This window comes from Anopheles cruzii, chromosome 3 (assembly GCF_943734635.1).
Source record: "Anopheles cruzii chromosome 3, idAnoCruzAS_RS32_06, whole genome shotgun sequence".
In the NCBI taxonomy this organism is placed as follows: domain Eukaryota; kingdom Metazoa; phylum Arthropoda; class Insecta; order Diptera; family Culicidae; genus Anopheles; species Anopheles cruzii.
The window spans coordinates 33,336,578-33,349,805 of record NC_069145.1 but is presented as its reverse complement, the minus strand read 5'-3'; the positions used below and the strand labels follow the sequence as shown (position 1 = coordinate 33,349,805).

Below are 13,228 nucleotides of genomic sequence, written 5' to 3'. Positions count from 1 at the left end.
GCTTTGTTGACCATCTTTCGAACCAAGCTGTACACTCCTTCTGACAAGGAATGTGGTTGGCAGGAGGTAGAGGGTGTGAAGTACTATCATGCCAACAAATTGAGATGAACAATAAACATGGATACGGTTTTGCGAACTGAATTGACTCAACTTCAATTCGTATCGAAATTTGCTCAAAAACGTCTGCGAAAACGGGGATTGTTGGACGCTTCGGTTGACAAAGTGCAGCCTGTGGAGCCGCACAGTGCACAGTGCCCGAGTGCAGTGCACCGACTGCATCGCGATGCGCTGTCGGGGTGCATCGATAAGCGTTCGTCAGCCAGCGTCTCGTGAGCTGCCATTGTGTTGGTGGGCCGCATCGGCAAACACCGAGTCGCGGTCGGCGCGTGTTGCACCCGAATGCAGTTGCACTGCCCGCTGGCCGACGTGCACTTCTGGTAGCTGTAGGGATGGGCCGTGGCGTACCCATCACATACACCACAGCTACCACGTTTAGCCACACACAACCGGCCGCCGAAGGGTTGCATCGGAATGCGAAAGGTTCGCCCGGCTACGTCGACGACGTGGCATCGTGCCAATGCATGCGGTGCATTCGTTTCTGCGCACCTGGTAGCGGCCGAGCGACTGAACGCTTCCCGGGGGCGCAAACACGTTGCAAAACAAACCCCGTCGACCGGCCGTGGCCAATCTGAAAGGCGGATTCCGTTTCCCCATTTCCCCGCCGCGTGGAACGCAGCAAATACGCTAATAGTGTTATTTGGCGCAGTGGGGCGCAATATTATAATGCAATTCGCTGTGAACCGGATGCGGGGACGCAGCATCGCACTGAAGGACATGAGGCCCAGCGGTGAGGGTGCTGCTTCCGGTCCTCCGGCTGGCGTCGGCATTCGGGAGCATCGCTACCGATCCGGGTGCCTGCGCTCCTGATGGCTCGTCTCGATCGGAAGACACACCTTTCCGGATGTAAGACAACGTTGTGGGCGGCGGGGGATGCATGGGAGGGGTAAGTTGGCCGTAATCAAGTAAAAAACAATCACAGATTGTGTGGGAAATTAAAAAAAATAAAAATACTTAAGTGTCCACTGCGGGTGAGTTGCAGCCCGGCTGAACAGGAGATTGCCACTCAATTAGAGGCTCTCCCGGTGGGCGCCTCCATATCGGGCGCCTCCATCGGGCGCCTCCATCAGGCGCCTCCACTGTTCCAACGCGGCACCAACGCGGGATTGGAATCGGAAGACGTTCACGTGAGTCCGCGACATTAAGATAATGGTAATTAAATAATTACGGCGCCGAGTGCGATAAGGTGCCTGCCGCCGGGCGGGAAGCCCACCAGAAACGACTCATTAATTTCGTCGATTCACCGGCACCGATGCTCGACAGGAGGCCTATCTTTCCGGGGCTCCGGGCCACTGTTTATCGTTTTCGAATAAAACCGAGACAACCGGTTGCAGCCCACCGGTTATGTTATGTGATACATATGATATTAATTAGTGTTACCGTTTTCGGCGGAGGACAACTGTTACCGGTGCCCGTGGTGTGCGTGGTTGTCGTGGCCCGTTCCGTTGTGTGGGTGTAATTGTGCTGCAGCTCGATGATGCATGGGAGCAGAAAACATGCGCGCTAATGAAAATATATTGTTCGAACCAGCTCGGACCGCCATGTGGGAATCGGTCGAAGGAATGAGAATGCCCGCCCACTTGGAAACGAGCCAAGCTTTCAATTTGCATCGCAGTAATCGCGTCGCAACAGTCAGTTGCCAGAGCCCCAGAAGTTCACTACGTGAAACGATGCCGGATAAATGAAGCAATTTTACAAGCATGATTTACCCTCTCAAAAACAGATATTGAAATAATACGAGGTACGGAAATACTAGGTGCCCTTGCCCCTGTTGACCTTTTGATGAGAATAACAATCTTATTTGGTGGCCGTCATCGTAGGCCGTGTGACTAGGCAAGCGAGGCCCCTTCAGATTGCTGCAGATCCCTACAAAAAATCTCCTACTCTGTTTGCCCTTCGCTACTGCCCTGTAAATGGCTGCCCTTCGCCAACGCTTCCTATTTTCATTTAGTATTTTTCTCATTGCCGATTAAACTAAACTAAACTTAAACACTAAAACACATCCACTTTTTGGTTCAACCTTTGAGTGCGGGTTTGAAATTTTAAACTAGTTTTAATTACATATTTGTAGGTGAGTTGTTTTTGTGGCTGTAGCGATTGAATAAACGTTACCATATCATTGATGTGTGCCTTCATTGGTTTTAATCACATAGAACGTTGCTGTTTTATTGAGCATTTTTTTATCGGGAATTGGTATTCAGAATGTTTTAGTTCATTTTTTGTCTTGGCTTTATTTGCAATATGCAATATGCATTGAACACAACAGAGATGTGAACAGTTAGTAAAAGATATAATCACAAATTTTGACTTTTACCTTTTTTGTAACGCGATATAGAGTGTCATTTCTAGATTTTGAAGGGGTTGTGAATGATGCTGCCTAGTTTTTATCGACTGTTACTTTTTATGTTTCATTTTGGTGATGCCACGTACTGCATTTTGGTCACACGTTTTTTTTATAAATGACCAACCGCGGTTTTATTGGTATTGGGATTCGACTTTATGGATTTTTGTTAAAAACTATGAAAATGTAGAGAAAAGCTATGAAATATAGAAAAAGGATAGAAAAAAATAAAACGTTCACATAAAAACATTAACATTTCCAAGTATACGTTTTGCTCATTAAACAAAATAGAAAAATACCTGTAATCAGTCAATCAGCAACAGTCAGATGATCAAACCCAACGGTTGTTCCATGTAACTGCATTTTCTGCATTTTCCCTCTATCTCTCTTTCTCACACACACAAACACTGTGCTCTCCTGCTGTCGCTCTATCCATCTCTCTCATCCACAAACACAACAAACACACACACACGACTCGAACCGGTTCGAATATTATTGAGCTTAAAACACGCTCTGCTACTAATTAATTTGCTTTTTCGTCGCCTGTTTATTATTCACTGGCCACCACCGGAGCCAATTCGGGCCCCCTTCGGTTTTCCCGTGCTACCAAGACCCTGGGTGGAGAGAGGGGGATGCTGGTCCGCCGTGTCGCTTTGCATAATTGATTGTCCTCCGCCCGGTGTGTCCGCGGCCCACATCGGAAAGTGCATCGTTGGCGCCATTTCGGGTGACCCGGACCCGGCGACTCGGTTGAAAGTATACACACATAATTGCCAGTTCCATTCGGTTCCGCTGTTGTGTAACGGTTCCGGCCGGTGCCGGGTGACGGTCGCGCTAATGACGCAACGACACGGCGCGCCCAATTGTGCATCTGCTTACCGGTTCGCATGCGTTTCTGATTGTAGCCACTTCGCCGAAATCTTGAGGTCGGTCGGTGAGGACGCCGCGATCGTTACGTTACATGCATTTACTACTACACAGTACCTGGGTTGGGTCGGGAGCTCCTTTGACATTTTCGTTGCGTCGGCCAAAGAAATCCGCCGCTCATCAGCGATGCATTCAGCATTTTTTGGTCAGTTCTTCCGCCGGTTGTATGCGTTGGGCGTGCATAATTGCATTATCGCGGCCACACGTGCGGTGACGGAGATGATTGGCAAATTGTCGTAAGATGCTCCCGAATGCCGTCGTTTTGTCGTCGAGTAACGGGAGCGCAGCACCGACAGGCGGGTCAGCGCTGCAGGGGATAGCAGCCTCGGACGGCCACCGAACGTGGTTCGGAGGGATACATGATCCGAATCCGAGGCCGTTTTTGAACATTCGAAAGGCGATGGTATTTTTTTAAATACAAATTTCTATTTATTAATTTATTTGATTATTAAAGTTATTTAAATTTTACTTAAATAGTCTAAAGGTACCCCTAGTTATTGCCGACTTTTTAGAGGTGGCCCAAAACAACACAGCTACGAATTGGACTTGGTTATTGAATTTATTTCCATTTAAAGCAGAAAAATCAAACATCAGCCAGCCAGTGGCCGTCTTGCACTGCCGTCCCCTTTCGGAAGCGGTCCCTCACGCACGGAATCCCGGCACGCGCATGAGCACCAGCACTTCGAACCTATCCCCGGAACCGAACCGAGTTTTCGGGCACGGCCAACGACGAGCTCGATACCTAGGCAATGCATTTCCCACCGAATGCTGTGAAATGGTTTTGCGCGGAACGTCCCTCCGGGCGGGACTAAAACAATGACACCCCGCGGGGTTATTGGGTCGCGGCGGCGGTGGTGGCCTCCGAGTAACACATTTCGTTCCCCTACCTTGGATTCGACCAGGCGTGCAGCACCACCCCGGAGCGTCCGAGACTTCCCGAGGGTTTCCGTTTTCGTCACCAGCAACAAGGGTGCTGCGTGCCAATTGTGTGTCCTTGGCCACCACCAGGCAGCGTCTGCCCGGGGTGTGTGTGTGTGTGTGGGTGCAGGAATTAGACCTACACTCAGCGCGTGACGCCAAACGGTGCCCGGTAGACTTGTTTATCTTTCCTCGTCGATAACCGAGTGGCAAGGGTGTTGTGGCTCGCGGGGCGGATTCGTGACGCGCACACTCACTCCGCACCCCGTCCCGTTCCAACGCACCGCGCTCTCCGGTGGCCACAGCCGGCATGGTCGCCTGGTAGTGTGACAGCGTCGCTGAGCGAAGAAAATTTATCGCTGCCCACGTCGGCAACCGTCGGCAGGACCTGCCAGTGTGACGGTCGTTAATGTTTTATTCCCTGTGCCTTGCTTTGGGCGTGTTTGTGGTCCCCCTTCGTCGATGGGACGTCTGCTTCGGGGAAGGGGCCATTAATTAGACACACTATTTATTGCACTAGACTTCCGTTTGCCGTCGCATACGCGGTCCGTAAGTATTTAGATGGGTATTGGGTGAAAATAGAAGCATCGTTTGGGGAAATAAGGCTTTAGGAGTAATCTTATCTAGGTCTGTATTGAGTGCCCAGAGGCACCTTTTCAACGGAATCGAACTGGAACCGCTCGCACACCTGGATTGAGCCTGCTTCAGCTCCGATTCTAGTGGAAATGGATGGTGGGGAACCGGACGAAACCGATAAAGTATTGCACAGGCATTGTGCCGAAAAGAACAACTCCCATTCATCCTTCCGGGAGCCGTACTTCACACATCCAAACCCGGGACGGAGATGCTATCGCCGTCTAACGGACCTGCTTCCTTCGATTCATGGAAGGGAGCTCGTGGGGAAGTTTCCGTTTGTTCTTCTCCGACAGAGAGCAGCGTCCGGCCGAGTAGGCCGAGGCAACCCTCGGTCCGGTCGTGCCGACCGAAGCACCCTCGCCGGTGGATCCGGTAGTTTGGGCGGGGAGGCCCTCGAGTAATTAAAGCACAGGCTCTGGTCGTTCTTTGGTGGTATTCGTTCCGTCCATGGTCCACGCTATCTAGCGCACGTGCCGGATGGGAGTTGGGTGGGGGTTGGGTGGGGGGATGGGAGGTTTCCGGGAGTCCGGGCTACCTACTGGCCGATGCTGGGAACCGGTTGAAATTCGGGCTTAATGAGTGAAACCTTGCCCGACGTTGTGCAAAGGCAATTAAGCGCTCGGGGTTTTAATTAGTGCTCCACACTCCAGTTCTGTGCTGTCGACAGCGAGCTGAACATCGATTTCGGAGACGACAGGAGTTGCTTCTCCGTTCCGCTGGGCTCTCTTCTGTCGTGTATTTTTTTTCTCTGATGCCTCACTAATTAAAGGCAGAAGGCAGTATGGCGCACGGATCCTTTGGTGTGTGCTTTCCTATACTTTCACTGCCCGTTGGGGATTCTTCATCTGTATGTGTTCCATCCGTCGTACCAGGGATGCAGTCATAGAGTATGGTCCATTCAACGTCTTGCCTCAGTGACCAAAAGAGGTTTAATTAAAACCCGGAACGGGGATCAGTGGGTGAGCTTAACAGTGCCGTGGTTCCGAGGGTTCGTCGTTCGAAATGGGTTTTCTGAAATCGTATTTACGTCCGTTTACGTTCGAGCATAAAGAAAGGAAGGGAAACATTTACATTAAAACAATCGTGGCTGGAGACTTGGTGCCAGTAAAGTTCCTTTAAATATGTGGCGTAATTTAATGGTATAGTAATGAAATAGTAAATGGGTATCATATATTGTAGTGTATCCGATATTAGCTCCGATTGGAAGTTTAGGTTGGAACATCATTTTGCCAAACAAAATTCATATAAGGTTGGGAAAAAAGTAATCCATTATTTTCTCGGTAGATGACTCTAGTGATCGATAACTCATGAAGTATCAATCGTACAGTTTCGAACTTAGGGTCGTTTTACAGCTGATACTTCACACTTCAAAAAATGCTTTCACTGTTTTTTGTTTTTTCCATTCGTTTACAGGGTTCCGAGTTACAGGATGTTCACATTGACATTTGGTTACAATAGGATGGCGCTACCTGCCATACAGCAATTGTTTGTTTGTTTGCGATTGTTTGCGCCGCATCTTCAGACAGCGAATGGAGAGTCGAGAGGACACCGGATGGTCAAAGAGGTCGAGAAGAAAAGCGCGACTAGCGTTTTCCACAAATCTTTTCCTTGAAGCTTCCGACGGAAACTGATTTCCTTTCGTGCATTGCTACGAGTCTTACCTTACTTTCCTCCCCCATTTCTTTCGGGTCCCAATTGCATTCCAATTCCAGCGGGAAATGAAGAAAATTCGAATGACGGCTTTTGTGGTTGTAAGAGAAAATGTTTGGAATTTATTTCCACCGTCACGGGGTACAGGCCGAGGGTCTTAAGGAGAAACACTACAGTGAACAGCCCTATCAGACAGCTGGCCCCAACCAAGCAGCGGCGATCTTCGATCGAAAGGCGATCTCCTGCGGTGGCCGCACCCTGTTCGCCAAATCGATCTATGAGCGAGCGAGACGGACGTAGTCGACCGAGGGACTTCTGGCGATGGTCAACATGGACACTACCTTGCCCCACGTACGGTCCACCTTGAAGGTGTCGCGGGGAATCGCGCTCAGCAGCACCGGAACCGTTTCTGGCTAAGCACGCTGAGCAGCGCGTGAGACATCTCCTGGACGACGTGTAACGAGGGCGTTTCGACGATGCTGCGCAGGTCCGTTGGAGGCCCAGCTTCCGGTTGAACACGCTGGACCGCTTCAGCCGGCAGCGGACGTACGGGCGCACAGGCACTTGCCTTGCGCGATGATGTCCTGCGAAGCGGAGCGCAGGCTGCTTCCAGCCGATCGTGCTCGATCGGCTCGTGTCAGGATCGCGTCAGGGTCACCTGATAATAAAATAACACATTTAGTGTACAAGGCGCTTAACTGAAGAAAAAGAGAAAACTTAAAAATGTCTAAAAAGCCTATTAAAGAATTTTTCAAAATATTATATTTTTTTTCCTAATTCTAATAAAAAAATGAACTTGATAAAACCCAAAATCTGCTTATTCATTGCCCCTGAGTGTTGGAATACAGTTGAACAAAGATTTTAAACAGCAGTTCGAACAGTTTATCAGGAATTGAACCTTTACTGAGCAGCCAGCACTTTAAAGAACAGTTTAAAGAGGTGGCACTTCCTTAATGAAAAAAATAATAAAGTCAGAACCGTAAATTAATTTCGTTTGTAAGTTTAATAGCTTAGTAAGTAAGGCATTGTTAGATGAAAAGAAAGATCCAAATAAACTGCAATGAAACTTAGACAAAAGTTGTTGAAGTTGAAAATTTTGAATTATGATACACAATGCGACCGAAACTCGGATCGTCGAGTGCAAAGCTGCTACAATGTTAAAACAATAAGCTTAAAACAATAGTCAGACCTGATACTTTCGTTGAGCTTCACTTTTTTTGCCCGGAATTCAATGGCTATCAATGGCCCCCCTATATGCGTGCGGTCGCAAGGATTTCCCGCATGCTGGGGCAGCGTGATTGCATCCTTCCGGCCATCTTTCGGTTTCGTGTTCGGCGCGGTCTGATTAAATCGTAACCCATAGTTACATCATTATGTTTTCTGCGCTGGACCAGCGTGGGGAGCAAAACAAATCGTTCGTTCGATTCGATGCACTTTGGCTCGGTCCGAACAATGTCCCGCGTCGGTGATTATCTCGGAGGGTCCAGTGTTACGCATCCCATGTTGGGTGCTTCCGAACCAGGAAACATCTCTGTACCTCCCGTCGCGTGGTGCGCCAGCGCACCACGGGGCAGCGCTGATAACGACGGCGACGATGACGGCTGCCGGTTCCCCACGGGAAAAGATGTCTGGTGGAACCTTGACCTCACGCGAAGACGGTTGCCTGCCTTCGCACGGTGCACGAGGGTTCGGTGACGAATCTTTTGAGTGGAATTTTACGCTGATTGGGACAATCTAAATTTATGAATGTTTTTTAGGGTAACAGTTCCAACGCGAGTTTTTTCTATGTAGATTCATCGCTTCTGCTCGTGACGTGTATGTGCATAGATTGACAAGGAAATCTTTTGAACGACGGCATCCCTTGTTGCCAGGCATTAACTGAGTTCTGTCTTTTGAGATTGTGGTTGTCGTGAATTCACAATCTAGCTACAAAGTAAACGCGGCAGTTTGTTTTAAAAAATTGTCCTTTATTATTAGATTTAGATTGGTATAGAATTGTTTGGAATAATCAACACGAGCTGCATTCTAAGCACGCTCTATTCGCGACGCGATTGATTGCGCGGTGTCAATGTCATCACCCGGGCGCCTAATGAAGCGCTGCGAAGCCACCGGGTATGATGGCAGCTTACTCGAGAGTTGCATCATTCACCAGTCCCCGCATGATCTACGAGATAGCGGGCAGCAGACCCCCGTTGCATCCCGAATGAACGGTGTGCCTATCATCAACCAGTGCCGTCTAGCTGAGCTCGTCAATCTCGGCTTTTTATCACGCTGTTAGAAGCAGCACGTGCATTGATGCAATGCGATTCCGCATTCGTAGTTGAGATCCGCTTACAGTGCTTGTAATGCAATAAATAAGATTCCTCTCGGTGTCCCGTCCCGGGCCGGACCGGTAGCCCCAGTAGCGATCACAGCAATAGGAAGATTGGTAACCAATTAACCTTCACGGAAATCCGTTCCGATCCCGCGCGTTCGATCACGCTGTAGGCTGCTGGCTGAGCAGAGCAAACACTACGGACTGTGGTGATTCACCGACAGCTGGCGGGTTTGCGGGCACTCCGGAGATTCCACTGCTACTGGCGGGCGTCGTTGACATTAGGCTGCTAGCGTTGGACACTTGTGCCGCTCCGCAGATGTCGTGCTGCAGGGCATCGGCTGCAATGTACAATGAGATGGCGAGCGCCACCAGGCAAACGATCCAACAGAACGCGAAGCATCCGTAGCGCATCTTTATCCACCACGGATCGTCGATGTACTTATTCAGTTCCGCTTTCGTCAAGGCACAGCTGTCGCTGAAAGTAGCACAGGGAAAGGTAGATATCAGCTTGAAGTTGCAGCAAGATGCAGATCGTTCTGTTCCTCCAACGGTTATCACTCGAGCTCTGTTTTTTAATCAAATTAAACCTGTCCAATGACAACCCATTGCCTAGGTCAACAGACGCCCGAAACAGCTGACGTCCATGTCGTGCAGCAGTCATATCAGACCATTTTATGTGTTATGACAATTTATTATTTCATATCAGGCAATCGTTTCGAGATAGCATCCGAACTACGCATGTCCAGTCCGGGGCCCAGTCTAATCGGCAAAAATGGGAAACAATTTCACCCAAACCGAATGGACATGCCACTAAATCACGGCTCGTCAAGTCGAAAGGGACCGATAATGGCGCACCCAATGGGCTCCCGGGGGCCAGGGGCTAAAGATGACACGCCGATGGTGGTTATCGGACATGTGACAAGATCTCTGTCACTCGATTGTCCTGACACGCGATACGTGTATCAGACCGCTGCTCGGAGATAGGCCACTCGCTCGGCGTTTAACATCACTTCACTTAATGCAGAACAAGCAAGAGCAGGGAGAGAAACGAAAAATGGAACTCTAAAACATCGAACCGAACACGAACCGGAACCGAGATGCCGAGATACGGAACCGATTGCGGGTGTGTGTGTGTGGTGGCCTTACTCATTATCGTGGTGCTCGTAACCCGTTGCTCACGACCATCGTGCACTCCTGTGACCCCGCCGGATACTCACTACTCTCGCAGTACGCTGTTGTCGTTGTTGTTGCCGTCGCTGCTATTGTTATTTTCGTCATCACGCGGGATCGGGATGATGTAGGTTTTCTGGTAATCCTTCGGCAGCAGCGATGTCCTTTCGTTGATCGTCATTTTGCGTTTTGGGTTTGGGCCCTTTTTCCACTGCCCGCAGACGTCACTTGATGTCGCTTGTTTTGTGTGTGCGGCCACGGAAACTTCCCGCTGGTCGCGCGTCGTCGTCGTCGTCACTCCAACAAGTTGGTCAACAAGCTGAGTCGGGCCTCGGAATCCCCGGGAAGCTTTTGGGCACGGACAACAAATCCAACAGCTACGCTGCACTGAGGCACTCGCAGCGCGGAACGCGGTTCACTGACGACCACCGGGACGACGCAGAGAATGGCTGCCGTCGGCCGGACGGACTGGCATTTAATACCGTCCCGGCCGGCTTCGGATGATTGCGCGTGAGTGTGCCACCGGTTGAGTGCCTTCTCGGCCGATCGGGCGATCGATCTCGCGCGGTGGCGATCTCGGTTTGCTCGGAGTCGAGTGTCTGCGGCACCGGCCGGTTTGCATGACGCCGCCACTGTTATCGCCTTTTCCGAGGACGGCGAAAGTGCGACGTCGGGCCGCGATCGGCACGTGACGACGTAACGACGCCCGTCGGTGATAACTGGCGGCAGAGATAATGAACTGGTGTAGCGTCGACATCGACGAATTTCGCCCGAATTCACGGTCATGATCGGCCAGCCATTGGAGCGGAACTTCCGTCCGTCTAATCAGCAGCCACACGCAAATTGGCCCCGGCCGATTATTTGCGCAACCTTTTCGGTGGAACGCGGAACAGGCCGGCAGTAAATCGTTCGGCGTCGGCAGTCGAAGCTGCTTTTCGGCCATTACTTTTCCAGAAATAAACCTTGATTTAAGTAAATAGTGGAACTTACTACGGTGTTGTTTCGAACAACTTCGAATTGTTGAATTATTTGTAGACGATCGAGGATCGGGGACACCTTTTCTGATTACTCAGATAAGAGAAATGCACGATCAGAACTCTGAACTGTTTGAATAGGAGCATCCGACATGGACAGGACTGTGATCCAAATGTTGACAACATGTGTTTATTTTTTAATTTTATTAATTTAAAAACGTGAGAAAATATAAAAGAGGTTCTCTACGGATCGCTGCGAGGATCAGCTCGTCCAGCCTACGTGCGAACTGGTGGAGGGCCACCATATCCGGAACTACAACCGCCGAATTCGTGATCGAGCGGACAAACCCGTGTTGGAGGCACACTTCGTTCCTTGTTATCTGTGCAGTCGTTATATGCCAGATACCCCTTGTCCTTGTGGATGGTCCAAGAACGATTGGGGATTTCCCTTGAGCCAGTACCGTCGCCAGTTCCGTCCTGTTTACGTAGTATGCTGTCATCTTTTAATACCTTTAATGCCTTCGCAGCCCGCCTGCACCCGCCGAAGATGAATTTCCTGGGCATTACGACGGACAAACTCTCGTCGCCCCTCAGTCAAGATGCAGGTCCGCCGGAATTTTTCTCACTCATTACCTCGCTGGTGCAAAATTGTTATCAAAACAAATATTTGCCATTCACATATAAAAGCAAATGTTTCAAATGTGTCATCAAGGTCTTTGCTGGGAAGATGCGTCGAGCTTTGGCAAACGAATGTTTGTCGGTACTATTTATAACGCCCCAACAATGTAATGGAATGTAAATGACAATGGAATGTTAATCATACTTTCGTTATCAGAAACCCTAAACGACCAATGTTGGCCGACCTGTCGCAGACCTTGTGTACATTATGCAATCCCTTGCCACTTGCTTAGACAGGGCTCTGATCTCATCGCCACATTCACCCCTTGTGCAGTCGCAATCCGGAAATGATTTTGCATTCTCCAGGAGAAGTTTTAAGCTGTAAAAATCCGTTGGAAATCTCACACTGTCCTATGAAAGAACACAAAACGTAGTCATACGAAATATAGCCGCATGACTAAATGTATATGAGCAATGCTTTAAATGTGGCAAACTGTGGCAGGGTTACGCGAAAGGTTTCCAATTACCCTGCGATATCGATTGCCAATCCGCAAAGTAGGTCCATCGAATACGCTTGATGGCTTCCGAGCGGATGCGGGGGGACTAGGTTTTAAAATTTTTATCAGCTTCTCACCGATATGCGGCCACAAGTAGCCGTCTGTTGGACACAGCTGGCCAACTCATTGTCTAGGCTCGCTACTTGGCAAGGGCAAAAAGTTGCGGAACTCCAGCCCGTCCCCGGCCGCAACGGATGGCGGGTGTCCGTGACCGTGGTGTCTACAGGGCCGTTGGTCTCAAGGTAACTGTGTTACTTCGCAGCCCCCCGGTGAACCAATCGATATCACGGAGAATAGGGAGGTTGGAGCTGGTACAGTTTCACACGATAAGACCATTGTAGGGACGGGTGAAAGAGCCTCCGTTTTGGTGCCGAGTAGGATGCGGGCGTTCTCGAGTCAAGTCACGACGCGGGTCGCGTTCTGGTAAATCTACGCACACACCGACGCCCACCGAGGTGTCGCCCATTGGCGAGGCCAGAAAACGGGTCACACTCGTCCTGGCAAACAACTTTATCTCACGGGGTGCACCACCACGCTGTCAGCGTGATAGCATCGCTGGGTGGAGAAAAAAACCAATGCGATGGTTCTCCATAAAGCGTGCCGGAATCGGAACCAATTCGCAGTTTGCTTCCGACGTGCTAGGTGCAAGGTTCGTCGACTGGAGATTGGTACAACTGACGAGAGGGGAAGAGATCTTCAAGCCGTTAGCGCTCAGCAGAATGGTTAGCCGAGAAGTGATATTCCTGTCGGTGGTGGCCTTCGCGATCGCTTCGCCGACGCGTAAAGATGGTAGGTTCTCGGTTCCGTTTCGGCTAATGGAACTCGATAGAACTTTGTTTCGCTGCGCAGGATGTGTGTTGAGTGATCGTTGTCTTCATTGCAGATGATCCCACTATCCCGACGCTGAAACCCACTATCCCGACGCTGGAACCTGATGGACCTACGAAGATTGAAGAGAGCTACACAGAGAAAGAAAACCCAACGCCAAAAGTGGAAGAACCCA

The 13,228-nt window shown here is 50.0% G+C and overlaps 1 protein-coding gene and 1 pseudogene across 1 annotated transcript; both read right to left on the bottom strand.

Moving 5' to 3' along the window:
- Positions 1-1,127: 1,127 nt before the first annotated feature.
- On the bottom strand, positions 1,128-8,750 carry LOC128270274 (uncharacterized; annotated as a pseudogene).
- LOC128272835 (uncharacterized) lies at positions 8,558-10,632 on the bottom strand. Its single transcript, XM_053010718.1, has 2 exons — positions 10,124-10,632; positions 8,558-9,381 (listed from the first exon to the last, which is right to left on the bottom strand). Exons 1-2 carry the CDS (start codon positions 10,255-10,257, stop codon positions 9,066-9,068), a joined length of 450 nt encoding a protein of 149 aa, XP_052866678.1. The 5' UTR covers positions 10,258-10,632; the 3' UTR covers positions 8,558-9,065.
- Between the last annotated feature and the right edge of the window lie 2,596 nt (positions 10,633-13,228).

Coding starts and splice junctions, on each gene's coding strand:
- LOC128272835 (XM_053010718.1), bottom strand. CDS start 10,257: ATGACGATCAACGAAAGGACATCGCTGCTGCCGAAGGATTACCAGAAA. Junction 9,382..10,123: donor AACAGCGTACTGCGAGAGTA/GTGAGTATCCGG, acceptor TGCTACTTTCAG/CGACAGCTGTGCCTTGACGA.